General features: G+C 41.1%; 1 protein-coding gene across 1 annotated transcript in view; it reads right to left on the bottom strand.

Annotated features, from left to right (window-relative positions):
- ROPN1L (rhophilin associated tail protein 1 like) overlaps window positions 1–25,424 on the bottom strand; it is a 72,256-nt gene that overhangs the window by 2,315 nt on the left and 44,517 nt on the right. The window contains exons 3-5 of the mRNA XM_089655246.1: window positions 22,894–23,017; window positions 10,902–11,063; window positions 3,543–3,718 (exon numbers count right to left, since the gene is read on the bottom strand). Coding sequence (XP_089511372.1) covers window positions 3,543–3,718; window positions 10,902–11,063; window positions 22,894–23,017 — 462 coding nt within the window. The remainder of the gene's footprint in view (window positions 1–3,542; window positions 3,719–10,901; window positions 11,064–22,893; window positions 23,018–25,424) is intronic.

The raw sequence follows: 25,424 nt of genomic DNA, 5'->3' as shown, positions 1-25,424 counted from the left end.
TCCACCATACTCTTGAGACTGTGCTGGGAGACACAGCAAATCTTCTGGCAATGGTACGTTATTGATGTGCCATCTCAGAGGAGTTGAACTGCCTGTGCAACCTCTGTAGGGTCCAGGTATTCCCTCATGCTACCAGTAGTGACACTGACCCTAGCCAAATGGAAAACTAGTGAAAAACAGTCAGAAAAGATGAGTAGGGAAAAAAATGTCAGTGGCCTCCAGCTGTAAAACCATTCCTGTTTTGGGGATTGTCACATTGTTGCCCACCTAGTGCACCTGTTGTTAATTTCATTAACACCAAAGCAGCTGAAACTGATTAACAACCCCCTCTGCTACTTAACTGACCAGATCAATATCCCAGGAGTTTAATTGACTTGATGCTATACTCTGATTTAAAAGTGTTCCTTTAGTTTTTTTGAGCAGTGTATATATCGCACGTCTCACAAAGTACTGCATATTATTTTGGCAAATGTTATCACTGTTCATTCATAAAAAACAACATACATTTCATAAATCTGTCAGCAATACTCCATTTATTCTGGTAATAATGCACCAGTACCATAAAATGTTAAAGCCCAACTCCAGTGCCCTCCCTCCCACTTTTAGTCACCCCGATTTTCCTGATGCTGGGTATCATTCAACCCAGAAGCTTGACCTTGAAGAGAGCGAGTCAGCAAGGGTCTACTCCATTGGGGAAGAGAGTATTCTTTTATAAGAAAACGTTAGCCTATGCATACAACAGGATCTATGAATAGAGGATGGGTGTATGACTGAAAAGCCCACACCTTCCATTCACAGATGGTGTCTCATTCACAGAAGCCTAGTACCAGCTTTTATGAATGGTGGAGCTGGGTGGAAAAGGCAAGCATAGTAGTTGGACACTCTTAATGAGTGCACATGGCATCTCTCTCAGTTTTATTTAACCCCTCCCACACCAGAAGAGGGCTGTGGGGGACAATGAAGGAGGATTTCAAGAAAACCAGGAGCCAGCAGGTCAAGGGACACAGCACAATAATAGAAAGCCATGTCCCTTGTGTTGATATTTGTATTTTTATTTTGACTACACTTAGGCTTTCACTTTAAATAGGGTGTGGCCCAGAAACAGGAAGCAGCAAAAAGCAAGGCCGGGCCACTATATTGCCAAAAGTATTGGTATACCCCTCCAAATCATTGGATTTAGGTGTTACAATCACCTCTGTAGCTGCAGGTGTATACAATCAATCACCTAGGCATGGTATTAAAACAAAGTTAAAGCAACTGGGAACAACAGCAACTCAGCTACCAAGTGGTAGGCCACGTAAAATGACAAAGTGGGGGTCAACGCATGCTGAAACACACAATGCGCAGATGCCACCAACTGTCTGCAGAGTCAATAGCTAAAGACCTCCAAACTTCATGTGGCCTTCAGATTAGCACAACAGCAGTGCATAGAGAGCTTCATGGAATGGGTTTTCATGGCCGGGCAGGTGCATCCAAGCTTTACATCACCAAGTGCAATGCAAAGCATCAGATGCAGTGGCGTAAAGCATGCTGCCACTTGACTCTAAGTGGAGACGTGTTCTCTGGAGTGACAAATCACGCTGCTCTGTCTGGCAATCCGACGTGTCTGGGTTTGGCGGTTGCCAGGAGAATGGTACTTGCCTGACTGCATTGTGCCAAGTGTAAAGTTAGGTGGAGGGGGGGATTATGGTGTGGGGTTGTTTTCCAAGGATTGGGCTTGGCCCCTTAGTTCCAGTGAAGGGAACTCTTAAGGCATCAGCATACCAAGATATTTTGGACAATTTCATGCTCTCAACCTTGTGGGAACAGTTTGGGGATGGCTCCTTCCTGTTCTAACATGACAGTGCACCAGTGCACAAAGCAAGGTCCATAAAGACATGGATGAGCGAGTTTGGAGTGAAGGAACTTGACTGGCCGGCACAGAGTCCTGACCTCAACCCGATAGAATACCTTTGGGATGAGCGGAGACTGTTAGCCAGGCCTTCTCGTCCACATCAGTGCCTGACTTTACAAACGTGCTTCTGGAAGAATGGTCAAATATTCCCATAAATACACTCCTAAACCTTGCGAACAGCCTTCCCAGAAGAGCTGAAGCTGTTATAGCTGCAAAGGGCGGGGCCAACTCAATATTGAACTCTACAGACTAAGACTGGGATGCCATTATAGTTCATGTGCGTGTAAAGGCAGGCATCCCAATATTGTTTACATATAAAGAATCTAGGCTGTTCAAGTGTATTTGTGACTGGTATTAGCATGCTTACTTTACTTTTATATGATCCCTTCAAAAAAGGAAAATATATTTACTTTTTCTTTCCATGTTACTTAGTACACCTATTTAAGTTTTATTGTGTAGCGACCTCTAGTGCAGACAGTTTTTGTGTATAGTTAGAGGCTTGCTAGAAGCCTGGGTGTAAGTCAGCAAGATTATTTAAGGTTAGGGCTGGACGGCTCTACAGGTCAGTCCTCTGGTACCTCCCACTGCTCTAGAAACTTGGAGAAGTTTCTAGAAGCCAGTAGGCGGAGGTGAGGAGGGGCTTATCTGCATACTCATGGGAATCTGACCAATCCCAGGCAGGAGGAATGGCAGTGTGAGAGATCAGCCCATAAATATGAGAGGGCCTGGCCAGCAGAGGAGTCTGGTAGAAGATGGATTAAGGAAGGTGCTGCTGGTGAGGAGCCTGGGAGGGGGCCCTGACGAAGAGGGATCTACCTACAGGCTGGGAGCTGGAAAGAGGGACCTCCACTGTTCTACAGTCTACAGGGAAGGGCAGCCTGTCAGCAGGCGAAGAAACCAGCCCAGCGTAAGGCCTGAAAGCGGTTTCACCTGTAAAGGTACAGGAACAGGAGAATGTGAGTACCTCTACACCCCCTGGGCCTACAACAGAGAGGGTAGTTAGGAGCTGTACTCAACTAGTTCTCCCTGAGACAGTATACTTGTGTGTCTCAGAATCCCTTGCTTTGAGATACTTTTCAAGACATCCAGGTGGATAAGATTTTCATCTGGGGTCTGAAGAGGTTCATCTAAGGGAATAGAGTGCTCCTAGTAAGGACTGTGTGCTGATCTGTTAAGAGACAAGAGCCGCTCCAGAGGGAGAAGAAAGTCCAAGATTGAATTCTTGCTTCTTGTACATAGAAGATTGTTCTCCAAGTAGTTTTACTTCCATTGGGCATACCATATACCCCTAGACCCCATCCAAGTTGTTTAACTTTCAATAAAACAATGAAAACAAGGTAATGGACTGATCACTGACGTTGGATGCAAGAGTGGAAAATTCATGTTGCCTGGCTGTGCAGGAAAATAGGGGACCCAAAAGCAGCTGCTCTCTTTCGAGTGTAACTCTACAATTAGTTTTAATTACTTTATGACATTATGGGCATGCAGCTATGTTTTGTTATAGCTATCCCAAAGTATGAAATATGCCTTTGGGTGCAGTTTACTGCATACAGTCTATATTAAAGCAGCCAGTTAATGAAAAATAATTTTTAAATTTGTCAGATTAGCTCAGCTTCTCTCATGGCACAATATACAATGCTTTACTTACGCTTCAGTCTGCAGAGCAAGAATTGCCTCCTCGATCTGTGTATCTGGTATGTCTCTATCAACCTGAGCAAGATACTTATAAAGGAATGTGAATGTCTCAAAAGGAATACGAGCAGCACCACCTTCTGGGTCTTCTGTTAGTATTTCACAGGCATGTTTCAGTGCAATGGAAATTGTCTGCAAAGAGGAAAAATATATGTCTGTGTGTGCAGATGAAAAACAGTAAACACTTGTAGTATCACTATCAATAAGGGAAACATAATTTAATTTTATAACTGAATGGTTTTGCTATGTGTGCAGTAATTATTAGGTTTGCTGGACAGTTGAACATAACAGTAATGCTCCCCCTAGTGGCTGCCCCAGGCCTTTCAAGCTGAATATGTGTACAGCAGGCATGTCCAAAGTCCAGCCCGCGGGCCATTTACGGCCTGGGGGTCAGTTTAATACGGCCCTCCAACAGCCCCCCCTGCTCTGTGTAATGTGGCCCTCCCACGGCCCTCCCTTCTATGGCAGACAGTCTTCTGCTTGAGAGCAGAGGGCAGTGCGCATGCCTGACTGCGGCGCGTTCTCCCTGGTCTGTGTAAATGCCGCTGTCGCACGGCCCTCCCTTCTGTGGCAGACAGTCTTCTGCTTGAGAGCAGTGCGCATGCGTGACTGCGCCGCGCTGGGAGTGACAGAGGGCGGTGACGTCAGGGCCGGGCTTCCAGCGTGAAGTGTGTTTCTCTTCCCCTCCCGGCTGCCGAGCAGAGACTTCAGCTCCAGCTACCTTTTTCACCCTTCACATTAGTGCAGGTAAGTTTTTTAAAATTTATTTTCAATACATTGTGAAAACTCAGCTGTCAGTTGATCTTAATGTTATGAAATGAAAAGTATGTCGTTTGCAATTAACTTGGCATAAAATAATTTATTTGCATTTAATTGTAATGGTTCAAAGAATGTTCGGAAAAATGTTCGGCCCTCCGCCATGATCACTTCATACAATCTGGCCCTCTTTGAAAAAAGTTTGGACACCCCTGGTGTACAGTGTACTCTACCAGCTCAAGCTTTGCTAAGCAGCAAGCTGCTCTGAGCGTTCAAACTCTGTGCACACGCAGTGTGTGGTCTCCTTCTCTAGCTGAGCTCAGCTAGAACTGCAGTTGCCATGGTGCTGCACATGTGAACAGTTATGACACCAGTTTGATGGCTTCACAGTCGTTGAGAGCACAAGCACTTGTGACTGTTATCATTTATCGCTTGCCTTAAATGTACCTGTTTTGGGAAACAGTTAAACTAATGGGTTTAGTTCTGCTTTATGTCCATGAAGCCAATCAAGAAGCCTAAACCTGACAGATACTATGTCCCAGATACTAAGTTCCATTTTAGAAAAAAATGCTTAAATTTTAATGCCGCATTTAACGCACATCTTTAATCACCCAGCCTATAGACAACTGATGGACGAGCGGGAGCTTTTCCTCCCTGGGTGGATGTCCTCCCAGTCAAATGCCTTGTATGTTTCCTAGGGGCGGCACTGCAGCACGATCTGTCACCTGCTGTGTCTACAAATGACAGATCATCATACCAGGCCTTGTGATTGCTGTACCAATCACAGCGATCACATGACAGTTCTTAACTATGAATGGCTTTCATTGATAGCCATTCGTTATGTACTGTTGTAATGATCTCTGTGATTGGTCACAGTGACCACATGGTACAGAGGGGAAAAAAAAAAATCACAGTGCATCTGTAACATGTGATAGCTGTGGCCAATCACAGCTATCACAATAGTACACAATGAATGGCTATGAATGAATGAATGCCATTCAAAAACATTATTGCCTATTAGAGTGATCATCACTGTTATAATTAATCATAGTGTAAAAAAAAAAAAAGAATCCTGGTCACTTCCCCAGAGTAGTACAGTGTTGCAATGGTAATACTGCACTGCTCTGGTCACAGTATGTATAAAAAATTGTAAAAAAAAACCATAATAAAACAAAAAATGTAAAACAAGAAAAAAGTTTTAAGAATTGAAAAAAAATATAATTTCTATCCATACTGTCACCTGTCAGTGTCCCTGCTCACCCCCCCCCCCCCACCACCACCACCAGTACCGTACTGCTCTGGTGGCTGTATGTAAAATAAATTGTGAAAAAAGACAAATTTAAAAAAATGTGATAAAAAAATGTATAACTTCAAAAAACTCACTATAACTCTTAATTAAATACCGCAGACCGTCTACTTTTCAAAAAAGGGTTATTTGGGGGGTATATGTACTGTCCTGGCAGTTTAAGGCCTCAAGAAATGAGATGTCAGTACATCAGGATTGATCGATTTTCAAATATATATACAATAGTTTTCCTAAAAACTAAATAATATAGATTGTTATTTTCACCAAAGAAATGTAGCAGAATACATTTTGGCCTACATTTATGAAGAAAGGCTATTTTTTTTTTGCAAATTTTATTAACAGAAACAAAGAAAAATTGTTATTTTTTCATGTGACAGCCCTGAAAACTGAAAATTTACCTTGGCAAAATGGGGGTGAAAGTATCGGCTATTGAAATGGTTGATTCCTTTTAAACATGATAATTCCCAATCAACTAGATAAGCCACTCTCCTCTACAAATCTTTGTCTGGCATAATCAGATACTTCTAAGGTCATTCGTCTCTACGATGTGTGGAACCCCGACTTGCCCAACTGACGGATTGGGAAGAGGGTGTTCAGCAATATATCACCCTTACGATCTCTACAAGGGATAGATGGAATCAACTTAAATTTCTACATAGGGTATATTATTCCACCCAACGTCTCTCTTTGATATACCCTACGCTAGATCCTACATATCCTAAATGTAAGGGGGATGTTGGTACTTTTATACACATAGTCTGGTCTTTCCCTGCTATACAATCTTTTTGGAGCCAGGTGGTTTCTGACCTGAGTTCCTTAAATGCATTGGAGGTACCTTTGGACCCGTTAATCATCCTCTTAACCTTTACCTGCCCGGCCTATGGCCAGATGGCGGCCGGCAAAATTCCTCAGCATTCCGGGAGGACGCCATATGGTGCAGCGGCGCGATCTGTCACCGGCCGTGTACCTCGGACACGGCCGATGACAGATCTGAGTACCAGCCCCGTTGCCGGTACCATGTGACCAATCACAGCAGGTCACATGACAGTTGTATACAATGGATGGCTTCATTCATGCCATCCATTGTATACTAGTGTGCCTAGCTGTGAATGGTCACAGCAATCACATGCACAAGCTGGGCCAATCACAGCCCAGCTGTGTCATGTGATTAGCCGTGGCCAAAGCACAGCTAAGCACAAAAAAAAAAGCCCTGAATGAATTGATGTCATTCAGGTAAATGTTTGCTTATAGCAAAGTAATTCTTTGCTGTAAGCAAATTGTGTAAAAAAAAAAAAAATACTGATCACTTCCCCAAAGTAGTACAATGTTACTATGGTAACACTGTAATACTTTGATCATAGTGAAATATGAAAAAAAGTCTTAAAAAAAAGAAAAAAATGTAATAAAAAATCAAAAATAATAAAAAACATTTAAAAAAAATTAATTTCTTTTTTTCATACTTTCACCAGTCAGTGTCCCTGATCACCGCCATGCCAGTTATATGATGACGCTGTACTGCACTGGTGACAGTATGTAAAAAAGAAATAGTGAAAATAATTTTAAACATTTTTTCATTTTCCGAAAAATTCTGACAAAAAAAATACAACTTCAAAAAACTCGCCATGCCTCTTATGAAGTACGTCGGACTGTCTACTCTGCAAAAAGTGGTCATTTGGGGATATCTGTACTGTTCTGACATTCTTGGACCTCAAGAAATTAGATTGGCTGTCAGTACTTCAGGATTGATCAATTTTCAGATCTATACCATAGTTTGTGAACTCTATAACTTTCCTACAAACTAAATAATACATCCTAATTTGGGTTATTTTCACCAAAGACATGTAGCAGAATACATCTCGGCCTAAATTTATGATGAACAATTATTTATTTGCAAATTTTTATAACAGAAACAAAGAAAACGTGTTTTTTTTTTATTTTTTGTTCTTTTTTTGTTAATTTAGCAAAAATAAAACCTCAGTGGTGATTAAATACCATCAAAAGAAAGCTCGAGTTGTGTGAAGAAATTGCTAAAATTTTAGTTTGGGTACAATGTTGTATGACCGCAAAATTGTCATTCAAAGTGTGAGAGCGCTGAGACTTGAAAAATGGCCTGGGCAGGAAGGGGGTAAAAGTGTCCGGTATGGAATTGGTTAAGCATCTGTGATACATTTAATACTACCCATTACAAAAGATTGTTTTTGTTTTATGCATTATATTATTCTATTCTTCTTAAATGAAAGATACATACTCCCTCCACACTGCAACAGTGGTGTACTTTGGTTAACCAAGTGTTGCCTCTATATAAACTCACGTATCCGGGTTGTAACTGCCTCACAAAATTACAAAAAATATGGGGAACCTGGATCAAGGCCAGAGACATAACGCTATGGCCTACTGAATTGCCCTACTCTAATTGCCACGGGATCACCTCCATTGAAACCCCGTCACAATCATGCCCACAGGGAGAGGTGCGGTTCTCCATTTGACCTCAAACTTCTACATTTTGGTATTGCTCTTAAACTCATATGCCATCACCTGAGGGAGGGGAAGGTGTAGTATCGTGCATACAAGAGCCAGGCACAGGCTCCCACTGTATTAAGAAGTCTTCTGTATCCCCTCATTCCGCCCCCTCCCTCAGGAATGCGGTCAGTGTAGCTGTTTAAACAATCCTCTTGCGAAATAAAGTATTGGCTTGTCCGTGATAGGAAGATACCAGTTGATGTTGTGTGGAAAAAGAAGCTGTTATGTTTTGGGTGTAGTCAGAGAAGTGAGGACATTCTGCATTTTACGATCTAGCAAACCGAGAGGAAAGGAGAATCGCCCTGTACCAACGAAACTGAGTACGAGACCAGAAATCCCTTATTAGCTCATCAGACTTGAAACTGCTTAAGCCCAGGCATTTATTTGGCAAGTACATATTTGCCTAAACTTCTTTCTGTTATCTGTTTGCTGCGCTGTTGTGCTCTGTATATATATATATATATATATATATATTGGTTACATCTTGTTTCTGTAAATATTTTTACTGCACCCTTTCGACCTTTTGGTAATAAATCTTACTTTCTAAAAGTGTTGAACTGTTTCTATAGCTCCTGAATGTAACTTACGAATCCCTGCCGCTGAAGAGCGCTACTATGAGTATTTAACCCTCTGTATATAACCGGTCTGTAGAGATAGCGGGATACTGATGGTTAACCAATCATCCTAGTGTATTGCTGAGTTTCCTCTTTCTCTGTATAAAAAGGAGGTGGTGGCAGTGTGAAGGGTTAATTGCGTAATTAACCTGACCCAGTAACAATCGCATTCAGGCTGCTGGTATGCCGATTGTGGTCCAATTAGCTGCAAAATCGGTGTGCAGGGTGCAGCTGGGTGTGGCATTGTTACGCACGTGACATCGCGGTTTTAGATTGGCTAGTCCTTCGGTCACGAGTTTGGTGAGAAGGGCTGGGGTCTGACACCACACTTGTCACCCCCCCTTTTTTTTTTCTTTTCTCTCTTGCCCCCCCCCCCTCTTTGTTTCCTGTCTCGGTACCTGGGGATGACCTGAATATTTGAATGTTTTACTATTCTACTCTGAGCTTAATTGCATTGTGAATTGATATGTTGTACACTGATCTGTCCACTTGTCATCAGTACCTGTCTCATTCTGGTATTGTAAACTTGTACGCCAATTTTCTTTGTTACTTTTATGCCTACTTGCTTTAGCTGTAATTTTGTTGCCATCCAATAAACTGTTATAAACAAAAAATGACAATTCCCTTTTGCCAGATTTGTATTTTGGTCAAGGGACTGGAAACTAGACTGAACTCCTTCTTAGGCAAGATCATTCATAGGGACTAAGTGGTTTTCATTCCTCGAAGACAGGCAGGGAACAAGAGGTGATCCCATTTATCGAAATAATATATACCTGCTCTTTAAAAATTATGTTATCATCTCTGAATGTATGCAAAGCAGTTAATATGCTTTCTTGGAACTACAGTTGCAAGAAAAAATATGTGAACCCCTTGGGATTACGTGGAGTTTTGCATGAATTGGGCATAAAATGTGCTCTGAACGTCATCTAAGTCACAACAATAGAAGAACACAGTCTGCTGAACATAATACTACACAAACATTAGATGTTGCCATGGCTTAATTGACTCCAATCAGTGTGATGATATTGGATGTGTTGCTGACAGCTGTCCTTCCCCTAAAAAACATACACCTGTTTTGGGTTTACTGGTTTCAAGAAGCACTGTCTGATGTGAACCATGCCTCGCAGAAAAGAGCTCACAGAAGGCCTACAATCAAGAATTGTTGACTTGCATGAAGCTGGAAAGGGTTACAAAAGTATCTTGCAACTGTACCTCACCATTGCGCTACTCAAATGTGGCTTTCACAAGGACTTCTTCATATGCATTTGGCTCTCTACTCTAACTCAAATACTTCATGAGATACAGCAGGTTCTCTTCTAGTGTTTATCAAATCCACAGATGCACCAGGCAACAATGACCTCTCTCACCAATATTATTTTTCTTAGCCCTAGAGTCCTTAGTATTGGTCTTTATAAACAATCATAATTTCCAAAGAATAGAAATTGTGATCATTCACCTCAAGTCTGTATTTTGCTGATGACATTTTAATCCACACACTACTTTGCCTAACTTATTCTCAATACTCTCTGCACTCAGTGAAATGTCTGGCTTATGTGTGAGCTCGACCAAATCCAGAGATCTTACCCCCCATATTCACAGCAACCTAATTATGCATTAACCTCAAGACTCCTTTAGCTGGGAATCTATCTTTTCTTGACCTATGATACAATTTATGGGACAAACAACCTCCCTCTCCTCTAGGATATGTCACAATACTTAGATAAAGCTGTTTGCTCCCCCTCTCAATGCTTACCTGAATTCTGTATTGATCCAGTGCTGTGCCCGACTGCAGCAGTGCTGCTCTCTCTTCCTGGGCTCACAGGGCAGATTGATAGTGGTGGAAGCCATTGGCTCCTGCTGCTGTCAATCAAATCCAGTGAGTTGGGAGCAGGGGGCAGAACTGAGCCACGCTGTATGTGTCTATCATCGCACACAAACCGTCTCGGGAGTGAGCCCACAGTTTGCCCTCATAGCAAGTGGAGTGGAGAACGCCGGCAGGGGCTGCTCTATGTAATACTAGTGCACAAAGCAGGAATGTATAAACCTCCTTTTTTATTTTAGGTTAAAAAAGTAGTCTTTAGAATCACTTTAATTCTCTAGGAGCTTGAAGACAACTTACCCCACCGAGAGTGCTACAGGCAAGAGCCAAAAACTTTAGCCATTCCACTTCTCTCCCAAAATTATCCAGTTCCAAAATACTTTGCAGTTGAGCTTGGGGTAAGCAAAGATCTTTCCACTTTTGTTCCAGTTCATCTTCATTTACAATTATCTTCAAGGACAGCTGAACAAAAAAAAAATAGAATGTGGAGAAATGTATTTTACCTGACTTCACCAGATATACCATCAGTGTTAACATGGACTTCTTCCTTTTAAAGGGCAATCCCATTTTCATTTAAAAATAGTTTAAGGTATATAATTGCTACACAAGTATTTTGTACTTTTTGTGTCAGTTCTGTACACTGCTAGTGTAAAGAGGTTCCTTAGAATTGTCATTTCCAGCTCATATGGTTGTTCCACTAATATTTCTTTTATTACAACACTGGGGTTGATCACGTAACTACAGAAGAAAGACCATCCCATTTCAGCACTCAGAAAGTGGAAAGGGGCTGCAGGAATGAGTGTGATCTGTGTTTCAGTAAAACAGCAGTAAGTATGATTTATAATCTTGCAATATATGTATCTGACCAGGGAAGGATATGAAAAATATATAATTATTTCTCTAAAGGCCGCTTGCACATGGGGCCATCTAGGAGCGGTGGATGCAGGTGCAGCAAACAACCCAACTGCAGACAGCAGACAGTCAAAGTGAGGGACCTAGAGGGTTGGGTGGTTTTGTCATTTTGCAGAGGTTTACCAATCAATTACAAAGCAGATGCTTGTTTTTATTTTTTACCTCTGTTGAACAATAAAAACCTGACAGAAGTTCTATCCCCTTTCCACTCTATTACTAATGAAAAAAAATAGAACTTTTTTACTAACCACAAATGTATTTTATTTTTATTCATTGTTACATAGTTACATAGTTAGTCTGGCTGATAAAAGACAAAAGACCTTCCAGTTCCACCAATACAAAATTAATTCTATACCCACAATTGATCCAGAGGAAGACAAGTGTGAGATACAAGTAATTGGATTTGTAGGTTTATGCTGTCACTCTCAGGAGAAGGAAGCTGGGTGCACTAATAAAGCAATCCAGGGGCCATACCACCCTATGGCTAGACCTCACTTCTGCTAGAGAGCTCAGTCAGTAGCAAGCAGTACAAAGAGCAATATACTCCCAACATAGGCAACAGTGTAATAAAAACCAGAGGGGAGAGCTGTCTCTTATGCAGGCCATAGACGGGTCGAAAATCGGCCGAGTTAATTGGCTGTTTTTCGGGGTTTTGGCACATTTTTTTTTATTGGTAAAGTTGGAAAAAAATCGGCTGAAGAAGAAGAAAAAGAAGAAGAAGAAGAAAAAGAAGAATTCCAGTCCGCTATTATATTTGACATGAAAAAGTCTTGCGGTTGCAACAATGTACTGTATCTATTTGTATCCGAATAAAAACATCTGTATCTGAAATGAATACAAATAGATACATTGTTGCAATAGCAAATATGTCAAATATAATAGCGGAGTTCTCTGCAAGGGACAGAAGTAATTAAATACCGGCCATAGATGGGACGAAAATCGGCCAATTTTTTTTTATCGTTGGTGGTAACGTCGGCCTATTGAAAGACCGATTTTTCATTTTTTTTTTTAAATGGCCTGTTCTCAACCCGTCTATGGCCTGCATTAGGGCTCATTTACACCATAAACTCTGCGTTTCACTGTGTGTTTCTGCATGCACACTTGCGTACATTTTCAGTGCGTCTGCAATGTGTTTTCAGTACGTTTTGGACTTTTTTCACTTATTTCAATTTATTTCTTTACTAAGTTGCATTTACATATGTCTGCACGTGTTCATGTGTGTTTGCGGTGCATTTGTGCATGTTCGCAGTGTGCGTTTTTATGCATTTGCATGCATTTATATGTTTTTGGGGCATTTCAGTGCGAAAAAATGCAGCATGCAGTATTTTTTTTTTGAAGTGTGCATGAAAGCACTGTGGTGGTGTAAGATTTTGCTTGCATCACAATTTCAGTATTCCGGATGATTTTTTGAATATGCATTTGCACACATTTTTTATGCAGCCACCAAGAATTCGCACACAGGCTCGTAGAGCCCATAGTGTCCTTCCGGATGTGCTTGCAAATCCCAATTGGCAGCCCACAAATTCTGCAGCACCCGTACTTCCCCCCCCCCCCCATTCATTGCCCAACCCGGAATTCAGGTGGAAACAGCAAGTTTAACTACTCCCCTTGATTTTTTGGAGCTGTTTTTCACGGAAGATCTGTATGCATTGATTGTGGATCAAAGCAATTTATATGCACAACAGTTTTTCGCCGCCAACCCAAATTCAAACCTTGCCAGACCATTTGCAGGGAAACCCATTACAGTTTCAGAATTTAAAGTTTTTTTGGGCCTAACCCTCAACATAGGCATTACTAAAAAAAATTAAATTGTGGTTGTATTGGTCCACAGACCTGATTCATCATATGCCCGTGTTCTCTGCTGCCATGGCCAGGCATAGATATGAGAATATAATGCGTATAAAACAAAATGCATAAAGCATTTCAACAACAATACACTCTGTCGACTCTGAATTTGACCGGTTCCACAAAATTCAGCCCCTCATAAATCACAACCAAAAATTTGCAGATGTGTATACTACCCAACAAAACATCTGTGTTGATTAATCCCTCATTAGTTTTCTGGCCGCCTTCCATTCAAACAATTTCTCCCCAGAAAGCATGCCAGATATGTAGTCAAGATGTATAAGACCTGTGAGAGGGCAACAGGCAATACATATAAATTTCAGATTTACGAGGGAAAAGATAGTCACATGGAGCCCCCCCGGATGCCCAGACTACATGGGGAGCAGTGGCAAGATAGTTTGGGACTATCTTCTAATGGTGTGCCCACCATTAGAAGTAGGCTTCCCCCAACAGCTTGTAAATACCCATCCTGGAAAGGGGGGAAAAGTCTGCTTAAGAAATTATTAATTGCTCGCAGTGAAGTGGAAGGACAAACGGGATGTTTTCGTCCTGTCTTCCATTCACGCAGACATGACCATCCAAATTGCCATGGTAGCTGGTGTTGTTGAGAAGCTCCTCTGTGACTATAACCTTAACATGGGAGGGGTGGACATCAACGACCAGATGATGAAGCTGTACTTAGTTTTCCGAAAAGCCAGACGCTGGTACAAAAAAGTGTCTGTTTATTTATTTCAATTGTCTCTATGTAATGCGTTTGTGCTTTTCAAAGCAACTGGACGTAGTGGATCCTTCCTGAAATTCCAGGAAGAGATCATCATGGCCCTTTTGTATCCAGAAGGTGCTATGGCCCAAACCCCCAACCTAGATGCAGTTAGTCGGCTGCATGAGAGGCATTTTCCCAATGCTATTCCTGGTACCCCAACCCAATAGACACCCCAAAAAAGATGTTGTGTCTGTAGCAGACATGGAATTAGGCATGACTCCAGATTTTTTTGTCCCTCCTGTCCTGGCCAACCTGGTCTCTGCCTCAAGGACTGCTTTCGTTGCTACCACACACTAGTGGAGTATTAGTATAGCGTACAGCACGGCACAGTTCAGGGCACATATTTGCACAGGGTCTCAAAAGATGCTAGGTAGTCAGGAAACTGGCTATCGCATTTTGAGAGACCCTACAATCTGGTTCAAGTAAAAAAAGTAATAAAACCCATAAAAATAAAAAGTAAAAGTACAAAATAAAATTAAAACATTTTAAAAACCATAGATAGTTGTAGTTTTTTTTATTGTTGTCGAGTTACTGTTCTACTGTTCCATTTTACTGTTTTATTATTAACCATTGTGGGGGAAAAAAAAATCTTCCATGGACTCAACATGACTCTCAGCAGATAGCTTAGGGTGTCTACTTTCCGAAAAGGGGTCATTTGGGTTTGTTTGTACTGTCCTGGTATTTTAGCACCTCAAGAAATGTGATGGGCAGTCAGAAAGTAAAAGCTGTGTAAATTCCAGTATCTATACCATAGTTTGTAGATGCTATAACTTTCACACAAACCAATTCATATGCAGCTATTGGGATTTTTTTTACCAAAGACGTGAGAAAATATTGTTTTTTTTTTTCAAAATGTTCAGTCTTTTTTTGTTTATAGTGCACAAAAAAAAAACAACCAAGAGGTGATCAAATACCACCTAAAGAAAGCTCTATTTGTGTGAATAAAAGGACATAAATTTTATTTATGTACAGTATTGCATGACCGCGCAATTGTCAGTTAAACTAGCACAGTGCTGTATAGCAAAAAATGGTATAAATTCCAATATCTATACTACCATTTGTAGACGCTATAACTTTCACACAAACCACTTAATATACAACTATTGTTTTTTTTTTTTAATTTTCAGTCTTTTTTTGTTTAGAGCGCAAAAAATAAAAGTGCACAGGTGGTAAAATACCACCGAAAGAAAGCTCTATTTGTGTGAAAAAAAGGACATCAATTTTGTTTGGGTACAGCACTGCATGACCGTGCAATTACCAGCTGAAATAGTAAAAAAAGGCCTGGTGGGAGAGGGGTAAATCCTCTGGAGGGCAAGTGGTTAATGGACACAAAGAAAAGAATTTTAGGTTACTATCTCCAGCTCTATTTTCTCTGAATACAAAACTGTATTCGTGGAATGTGTGGGACTTTTGTTAGCAGTACGCTTGCAAAACTTTACAGCCTAAACTAGCATCTACTACTACTTTTAAAAGCACGTACTAATGACCAAGGGAGCCCCTTGAACACCTGAAACACTAAGGTTTGATTTCAAAAGGCCTAAGATACAGTAACTGCTCTGTTGAAATGAACAGTGACTAGAAAGGGTGCTGCTCTGCACTTCACCTGATAAATAATTTTAAAAAACAATTAAGAAATGGTGGCACCACTGATGGCACCATACTCTTTGGGTAACCTTCTGAATTTGGTAAAGTACAATCTAATAACCCTTACCAAAGCAACATAACATGAAACACAATCCCTTTAGGAAGTACTAGAGCCAGCTGTGTCTCTCAATGCATAAAACCATCTCTTAAAGTTGATATTACGGCATCACAACAGGCAGAATGAAATTCTCTGATGCAAACCACTTTATCTTTTTGTAGGATAAGGAATGAAGGCTTACAGGCTAGAGTTGCCAATTCTGGGATTTATGCAGCCAAGTAATGGCTACACGAAAGGCAAACTTGTGTGAGAGAGCCGACAGTGGGCTTTCCTGAATGTTTAGTAGCTACTGAAAGGTTGACAAAACTAAGTTCAAATCCCAACAGTTTTTGTTTGTGTCCCCGTTAGTGAGATTTCGCTTTACATATGGTCCTGACAAGAAGCTGAGGGAGCATCCCCCTAATACATGCACAAACAATAAATAAAAAATCTGACAAAGGTTGTAACCCTTGCCTGTTCTTCCCAATCCACCATAAAATAACAAGATTTTGTACTTTCTGCAAAGTTCACTAATGTACACACTGTTAATCTGAGATAAGTAGGTTATATTGTCACCTACAGGAGCATCTGAAGACTGGCAAACAAAAAAGCAGTTGACCAGACAGGTATTACCCTCCCCCCAACTCCCCCCAACTCTCTAACAATTCTCTTAGTCCTGTATAATCTGCTTCCTGAGGAAGACATCTAAGGCCTCCTTCACACCATATGTGCAGGAAAAACTGATGGAAACTGACATGCAGATTTCACTTGCAGAGACATCAGTTTTCATGCGCACTTCAATGACTTTTATGTTAGAGATTCCAGCGCAGAAAAATTCTGCAAGTGATACTAGTGTGGTGGTGTGCACAGGGCACATAGAGAACTATTGATTTTGTTGTGCCCTTGCAGAACTCGTGCAGAAAAACTGACATCTCTGCACCATGGTGTGAACAACCCTTAAAAGTTTTTTGAAGTTGTTGACATTCCCAGCTAGCATCACTTCCTGAAAGTGGGAGTTACACATTTTTACTGCTCCAACTGTAAAGAACCTGCTCCAATCTAAGGTAAAATCATTTTCTTCTAACCTCAAATCATAGCTGCGTGTCCACTTCAGAGACCTTAGAGTAAACAGTTTATTACAAATACTTAATTCATTGTTGATATATCTGTACATTGTAATATTTTTGGCACCCAAGTGCATAACTTTACATTTCTCAATATTGAACCTCATCTGCCATATAGCCGCCCAACCCCCTATTTTGTCAAGGACTTCCTGTAATGATGCTTTATTCTGTGCCAAAGTTATTTCCCACGATAATTTGGTATCATCAGCAAACATTGAATTCAAGCTCTTCATTCCAACCTCTATTTCATTAACAAAAAAAAATTTAGTTAATTCAGCAAAAGAGTCATTTATCACTATTCTCTGGACCCATTCATGTATCCAGTTTAGCAGTAAACAAAACTCCAACAGGCCTTCAAATGAATAGAATAAAGCTGGGGGCTTGCTCTAAAAGCTGCCTGAAGGACCTTACACTCAAAGCTGGCATCAGATGAGGCCTAAACATTCACCTGCTAAAACTTAGAAAAAGTATGAACAGAAAAGCATGTGGCAGCCTTGCAAATTTGGGAAACAGTTGCCTGATGATTAAAGGCCAATGAAGCACTCACCATTCTAGTAGAGCGAGCCTTCACAGGAAAGGGTGGAACCTTGTTCTTAAGACCATAAATAATTCTAACTGAGCCACCAAGAAAAGGTGGAATTAGAAGCTGGTTCTCCTTTCCGAAGGCCATCAGGAATGGTAAAATAGGAGTTAGTCTTTCTAATGGAAGCAGTGGCTGAGAAGTAAATCTGTACAGCACAAACCACCTCCAGGTAGCAAAGGAAAAACTCCTTCTGATGTATTAGAATCAGACAAAGAGATGGAAAAACGATCTCCTGGATGAGATGAAGGGCTGAAACCACCTTAAAAAGGAAAGAGGCTCTAAGTCTCAATACTACCTTATTCTTGTGACCAAATATGTTCTTTACAGGAAAAAGCCAACAGTCACATGTCTTGAAAAGGTGATGGACACAAGGAATGCAACATTGTAAGAGTGGAAAGGGGAATATTTCTAATGGTTCAAAAGTTGGTCTTTAAAGAGCTGATAGAACCAATATTATAAGCCACATAGCCACAGAAGGTTGTAGAGGTGGCACCACATGAGATGCCCTACACAAAATCTCAACCAAAGAAAGGTAGGCTAGTGGTCTTTAAAATAAAAATATAATTACGAAGGACATGATTTGTCCCTTGATTGTATACAAGGCCAAATCTTGATCTAAAATAGATTGCAGAAGGTCAGGATCCTTCCCACAGAGCATTTTCTGGGGTTAAACATTTATTTCTTACACTAAAGAAAAGTAAGCTTTCCATGTGTGATAGTAGACTTTATGAGATATAGATTTCCTAGCTTTTAAAGGTGTGGGAAATACGGCATCAGAGAGACCTTTAAAGCTAGCAACTGTGAAGCAGGGTGGTAAAGTGGACCTTGAGAGAGATGTGGTTGATCTGTAAAAGCTCACAAAGTGTCTGCCAAAAGTCTGATCAGGTCGGAGTACCACTGTCAGGATCCAGATCTAAACCTACAACCTCTGCTACGTCTTGCAATATTTCTTCCTGCTGAGCTATCTGAGATAATGGACAGCTCCTTGGACAATCTTGTCTTGAACCTTGTTTCTGGTGAACCTTGAACTCTTTGTTCCTCCCATGAACTTCCTCTTTAAGACATGCCTTTGCACTTCCTGTTTGCCAGGTTATTGGGTGCTCTCCAGCCAAAATCTCGCTCCTGTCACTCTTGCTTCCATCCATATCCTAGCTACTTCTTGTTACTGACCTTTGGCTTGTTCTTTGACAACGCTTCCACTTGATCCCAACCTGGAACAACTTGTTACCAACCTTTGATCCCTACCTGCTATATCTGCTACAGGACCCCAGCTTGCTCACCTTCTGGTGGGGTGATCCTGCAGACCACGGTCTGGTACTAACACACAGCGAATCCCATCTCCACCATTAGGAGCTCTGGTGAATACCGTATAGTGATTAGACCCCCCACTCCAGGTGAGCCCTGCATCATCCACCAGGTTGACTTGATTGTATACTTATCCTGCTGGCCAGTGGGAGTTTTTCTACTGCTATAGTTCTTAGGCTCCAAGCCTGAACCTTGACCATGACAACTACATCTGCCTGTGCCTTTTGTGCTATTTGGATCACCGGAATACCCTCTTTTTCTCAATCCTGTGAAGTAGATGAGGTGAAATGGCATATATCAGGAGGTACTAATCCTGTGATGTCACCAAAGCATCTACTGCTACTACCTCTCTGCATCTGGAGACAATTCTGCATAGTTTGCTTTTGCATCTGGAGGTTGGGAGGTCAAAATCCAGCATCCCCCACCTGTGACACAGGTCCTGAAACACTTGGTCCAGGTATTTTACCTGCCAATTGTCTAGACCTGAAATGGTGGACAGTGTTAGAATGTTTAGTGCTGCTCAGGCTAGAATTCTTTCTACCTCTCTTGCTACAGTCATACTTCTGGTTCCTCCTTTGTGACTGATGCACACCACCGTCATGGCATTGTTTGCCGGGATCCTGAGCAGATGACCATCCAAGTAAGGTATCCAGCATTATAGGGATAACCAAATTGCTCATATCACCAAAATGTTGATTGTAAAATGAGATTCCACTGGACACAAAGTCTCTTGCACCATCAAGGTGTCTAGGGCTCCTCCTGTGTCGTTCAAGCTAGCATCTGACTGCTGATTTTCCAGAACAGTGGGAGGAAGGATTTTCCCATCACTAGAGCTGGATTTCAGAGCCACCAGGCCATAGTTATCCTGGTCTTTGGTGTAAATGAATAGGTTGAACTGATTTGTAGCATGACAGGATATTGTGTTGTCGGGGTCTAGAGTGAGAAAATGTGACTGCCTAGAAGGAGGCAACCTTCAAGCTCAGAACTCTCATGCAGAATCGCATTTAGACAGTCTGAGTCTGGGAGTGAAGAACCAGAAGTTTTTCTTGGGGAAGAAAATCTTTGGCTTGGGCCGTATTTAGGACTAGACCAAGTTACTCCAAACAATGTGTTAGTTCCTGAGCTGATTTCTAAAGGATCATAATCCAACCAAACCTTTCTAGTGTCTGAACTTGTCCACATCACATTTGCTTCCATAGTTTGAGCTGACTGCTTCCTCGGTAGGAGGGTGTCTAGGTATCTCACAATAGGAATACAATGGAAGCATAGTAAGGCTAGCACAGGGGCCAAAACCCTAGAGATTAGTAGAGAGGTGGATGATAAGCCAAATAGCATGGCAAAAAACTGGTAAATGTCTTGTGCCCACAGCAAAACCTAGGTAACATTGCTGCACTAGAAAGATGGGGAAATGAAAGTATGCAGCCATGATGTCCACTGAGGTCAGAAAGTCTCTATGGTAGAGGGAGACAGATTTGGTGAATTCCATGTGGGACTTTTGGACTCAAGTGAAGACATTTAGGGGTTTATTTACTAAAGCTGGAGAGTGCAAAATCAGACTCACTTCTGCATAGAAACCAATCAACATCCAAGTTTTATTGCCAAAGCTTAAATAAACAGAAGCTGATTGGTTTCTATGTAGAAGTGAGCCTGATTTTGCTCTCTCCAGCTTTAGTAAATAAACCCCTTAATGTCTTCATATCAAATGTTTTCTTTTGGATTTGTTAAAACCCTTGGAGCTTTTCCTGCATTAGCATACTTGCAATAACTCCTTGGTTCAAAAGTCCTGCAAGAGCAGAATGGTGGTCAGCTAGCCTTTATGGAGAAATGGGTAAGTTGAATACCATGAAGGAGGAAGCAGACAGCAGAACTCTAGCTTGTGACCCCTGGGCACAATATCTCTTACCCAAGCATCTGAGAAGCTTTGTGACCAAGTGTCTGCAAAGGCCAACAGATATTCTCCCATTTTGGAAAGTGTTGAAAAAAACTTTGTGCTTTGAGGTTTGCACTTCAACTGAGCGCCTTACATAGGCTTGGCTTGGAGTGAGAATCATGGGAGAAAGGAAAGTGCATCAACACACTAAATGTACATTACTACAATGTGTGTAGTGCACATGTGTATGGTGTGTGTTTGTGTTCCATGAGTTCATAGCAGAAGGGAATACAGCCAACGTAAGGCTTACATCAGTGGCAGCCAAAGGGTAATGGTAGAACTGTCAGCAGTTATACAGTTGCATTATTAAAAAATAATACATGAATTACTATAGAATTTTTTTTTTATTCTACATATTTGTCAATTTTTTTTGCCTGAAATCAAAACAACGCAGGGTATTTTAAAATATACAGTTGCAGTATTTAAAAAAAATAATACATGAATTAATAAATAGAAAAAAAAATGTTTAAACAATTCTACATATTTGGTATTTTTTTTGCTTGAAATAAAAACAACGCAGGGTATTTTTAAAAATAAAATAATGTACCAAATAAACATATACACTTTTGAGAATTTACTAAAACTGGAGTCCACAGAATCTGGTTGTCAGGAACCATGAACCAGGCAGAAACAGAGAGTGCAGTTAAAATCACACTTTTAATGAAATAGCAAAAATAACACAGTTCAGGAACGTAGTCAAAACAGAAGCCAGGGTTTGGATGCCAGAGTGGGTAATCAGACGAACCAGGGTCAGGAAACCAGAAATCAGCGTAGTCATAGTTACATAGTTAGTCTGGCTGACAAAAGACAAAAGTCCATCCAGTCCAGTCTGGAGCCAAAAATCAGGAACAGGAACTGGAAGAGTAGTCAGTCAGACCGAGTTGTACACAGGAACACAGGCAGGAACACACTGGAGAACACAGACCATGCAAGGGCAAGGAGGAAGTGAGATAAGCTGCTAAAATAGCAAAAAGGGCGGGTCGTAGTCTGGAATACTAAGGCAGGTAATGGTATTCAGGTGAGTCACTGTGGAGACAACAAGTGGTTGGTAATTAACCGACAGCTTGGCAGCTTCTGAGCATTGAAAGAAAAGAGTTGCTCATTAAGTAGCAGAAGCCCAGCCCTGATACTGGTGCAGCTGTGCAATAGTACCCAATGAGCTACTAGGTTTTATTGTCAAAGCTTAATTGAACAAGCTGAAGTCAGAAGCTGATTGGTTACTATGCACAGCTGCACCAGATTCTGTTGCTCCAGTTTTAGTAAATCCCCCCTATAGTGTCCCTAAAAAAATACAATAATGATTTAGGTATGTGCAAATTAGTCATACAGTTATTAACTGACATATACTGATGCTTATAATTTGGCATGGGCATTTAGGCATCAATAACACCTTGTTACAAAGGGGTTTAATTATAAAACTCCTTGAAATATTGTTTTTTTTCTAGTACAACCTGTGAGGTGACCCAGCAGATTTCAAGGCTGCAAGGCGCTAAGGAAACACAAGGTTAAGGTCTGAACTAGGCTGAGATATCAGTGAAATAAAGTCTGATATAATGATCCTTATTCACTTTTTATAACCATAAAGATAAGCAGAGAATGACTGTCTCAGGCATTCTGCAGCTGGTCTGTATTTAAATTAGGTTTGCACTGTGTAAACCTCCAACATTATAACCAACTACTATTTCTTTCAGTTATAAACACGCCTAAATATTAGGATTATAGAGTAACATCACACATGAAATTTGACATATCGAGACAGGTGGTTTTATTACACATGGCCATGATTTGACGTTAGCAGAAAGCAGGTGTAACCTCAGATTGTGGAAAAGGATTTTTTACTGTTAGAGCAGTAAACAAATGTGGAACTCCTTCCCCCAGGAAATAGTACCTGCTGAGAGTGTAAACTTAAAAAAACTGTCAGATGTCTTCCTCGGGAAGCAAAATATACAGGGTTATGGGAATTGTTACAGAATAAAAATCGCACACACACACACACACACACACACACGTGGGTGCTCGGGCACACACATACACACATACACACACGTTGAACTGGATGGACCTGTGTCTTTTTTTCAGTCTTATAAACTTTGTATTTTTGTTCATAGTAATCCTCTTTACATTTGATCATAAAAAAACATTTACTTACTTGTTTATGCAACACTTTCAGAAGTCCTGGAGTTAATCCTGTTGTAGTCTTTGTATTTGCTACTGGCATTTCAACTCGTTCCTTCACTGGCAGAGACTCACCCCTTGATAAGCTATCAAAATACCTTCAAAATGTCAGAAAATGTTTTATTTAGTGGTGATGGATGTGTCTTTGAAATCTAGCAATGTCATGCCTTCATTTAAATTGTCTTACTTTTCTAACTGATAGACATTCACAATCTGTAGAGAAAGGTACCCAAGCAAGGGTCCCCAGACAGAAGGAATGTTAATCTATGTTTCTTAAAGACTGCCCGCCAGGATTTTTGTCGTGCTGGGTGGACGTCCTATGACATCCTCCTAGAACAACCCTCGCGTGCGGCCGTGCTGCGGCGTGATCGGTCCCCAGATGCATCCACCAGACACAGCCAATGACTGATCAGTGTACCAGCCCGCTGCTGATAGCATGGGATCACTGTCACGAATCACAGCAGATCACATGGCAATTGTAAACAATGAATGGCTTCAGATCATGCCATTAATTGTTACAATTGTGTTGTTAGCTGTGATTGGTCGCAGTGATCACATGCTACGGACAGGGCCAATCATAGCCCATCTGTACCATGTGATTAGCTGTGGCCAATCACAGCTAATCAGAACAAAACAAACTGAATGAATTGATTTTTTTGTTTAAAACTCACCATGCCTCTTACTAAATACCTTGGACTGTCTACTTTCCAAAAAGACGTAATTTAGGGGGTATCTGTACTGTCCTAACATTTTTAGTCCTCATGAAGTCCTCAGGACTGATCGATTTTCAGAGATATACTATAGTTTGTGGACTCTATAACTTTCCTACAGACTAAATAATATACACTGATTTGGGTTATTTTCACCAAATAAATGTAGCAGAATACATTTTGGCCAAAAGTTAGGAACAGTAATTTATTTGCAAAATGTTATAACAGAAACAAAGAAAAACTTGTTTTGGTCTCTTTTTTTGTTTATTTAGCAAAAAATAAATAACCCAGTGGTGATCACATGCCACTAAAAGAAAGCTCTATTTGTGTGAAAGAAATGATACAAATTTTCATATGCATACAGTGTTGCATGACCGCGCAATTGTCATTCAAAGTGCAACAGCGCTGAAAGCTAAACATTTGCCTGGGCAGGAAGGGGGTAAAAGTGCCCGACATTGAAGCAGTTAATTGACAGTTGGGAGCGCACACAAATAGTGCTGTTAGCTCTCACAACTGTGCTATCTTTGACAGCTCTGAGCAGAACTAATGATCAGGAACCATTCAGTACGGTAACCAATAATGTGATCACCATGACGGCCAATCATGGTGATCCAGGTACTGTAGCTGGAGGTTTGTGCAAAAACATTCTTTTCCTGCAGATGACATTGCAGCCTAAAGATGGCAGTACCTCTCTTTAATCCTGTAATTGTCAGATAAAACTGCAATAATTTTTAATAAATAAAAATATGTAAAAAACCTTTCCTGAGGACTCCATGCCAGCATATGAGTAAGCACATGCCATCCCCTCGAGCAGTCTATTAGACAGATCATTAATAAGTTCCATTTTGAGTTACCTGCAGTGTTTATTATCTGTCCTCCTTACTCCAAGATGAATCGTGATAAGAATTATTCTACCTAGTAGCTGTGATAAATCCACAGCAGACCCCAGAGGTGGCTCCCATTTGTTGGGGTCCCTGTATCTGGGTGTCTAAATCAGCCTTATCAGGGAATCCCTGTCTATTGAGCTTCGGGTAGCGCATCCATCACAAGGGGATAGGGTGATGCTGGGGGACCATGCTGGATGGGAACAGTGACTGTGGAGCATGGGCATGGTGTTACAATCCATTGTGCATGTGTGAACATGTGTTGCAGTCCACTGCGTATGTGTAGGCAGAGCTGGCGCATTTTTATGCTCCAACATACCTTAAGCACACAACTTTTGCATACTTAACACTAACTTCCCTACCACTACATACTGCTCTTTGACTGTCCTAACACTAAATCCTGCTCACTGACTGCGACACCACTACATACTGTTAACTGACCTACCACTACATGCTGCTCTCTGCTCTACCACTGTATACTGTTCACTGACTGCCCTACCATTACATACTATTCACTGACTGCCCTTCCATTACATACAACTTACTAACTGCTATACTGCTACATATCGTTCTCTGCCCTACCACTACTTATTGATCACCGACTGCCCTGTCACAATATACTGCTCACTGACTGTCCTGCCTCTACAGGATGTCCCACCTCTACATACTGTTCATTGACTGTCCTATTTCTACAAATGCTTTCTGCTCTACCACTACATATTGATCACTGACTGCCCTGCCACTACAACACTGTTCTCTGCCCTACCACTACATACTGTTCACCGACTTCCATGCCACTACATACGGCCCTAACCTGTCACTAGATACTGCTCACTGACATCCCTGCCTCTACATACTGCTCCCTGACCGTCCTGCCACTAAATACTGCCCTTGCCTGGCATTGCATATTG

This window comes from Staurois parvus, unplaced genomic scaffold (genome assembly GCF_062004578.1).
Source record: "Staurois parvus isolate SC_StPar_1 unplaced genomic scaffold, SC_StPar_1.0 ptg000829l, whole genome shotgun sequence".
NCBI classification, from domain to species: Eukaryota; Metazoa; Chordata; class Amphibia; order Anura; family Ranidae; genus Staurois; species Staurois parvus.
The sequence above is the reverse complement of the archived record's forward strand: the minus strand, read 5'-3'. Positions and strand labels throughout refer to the sequence as shown.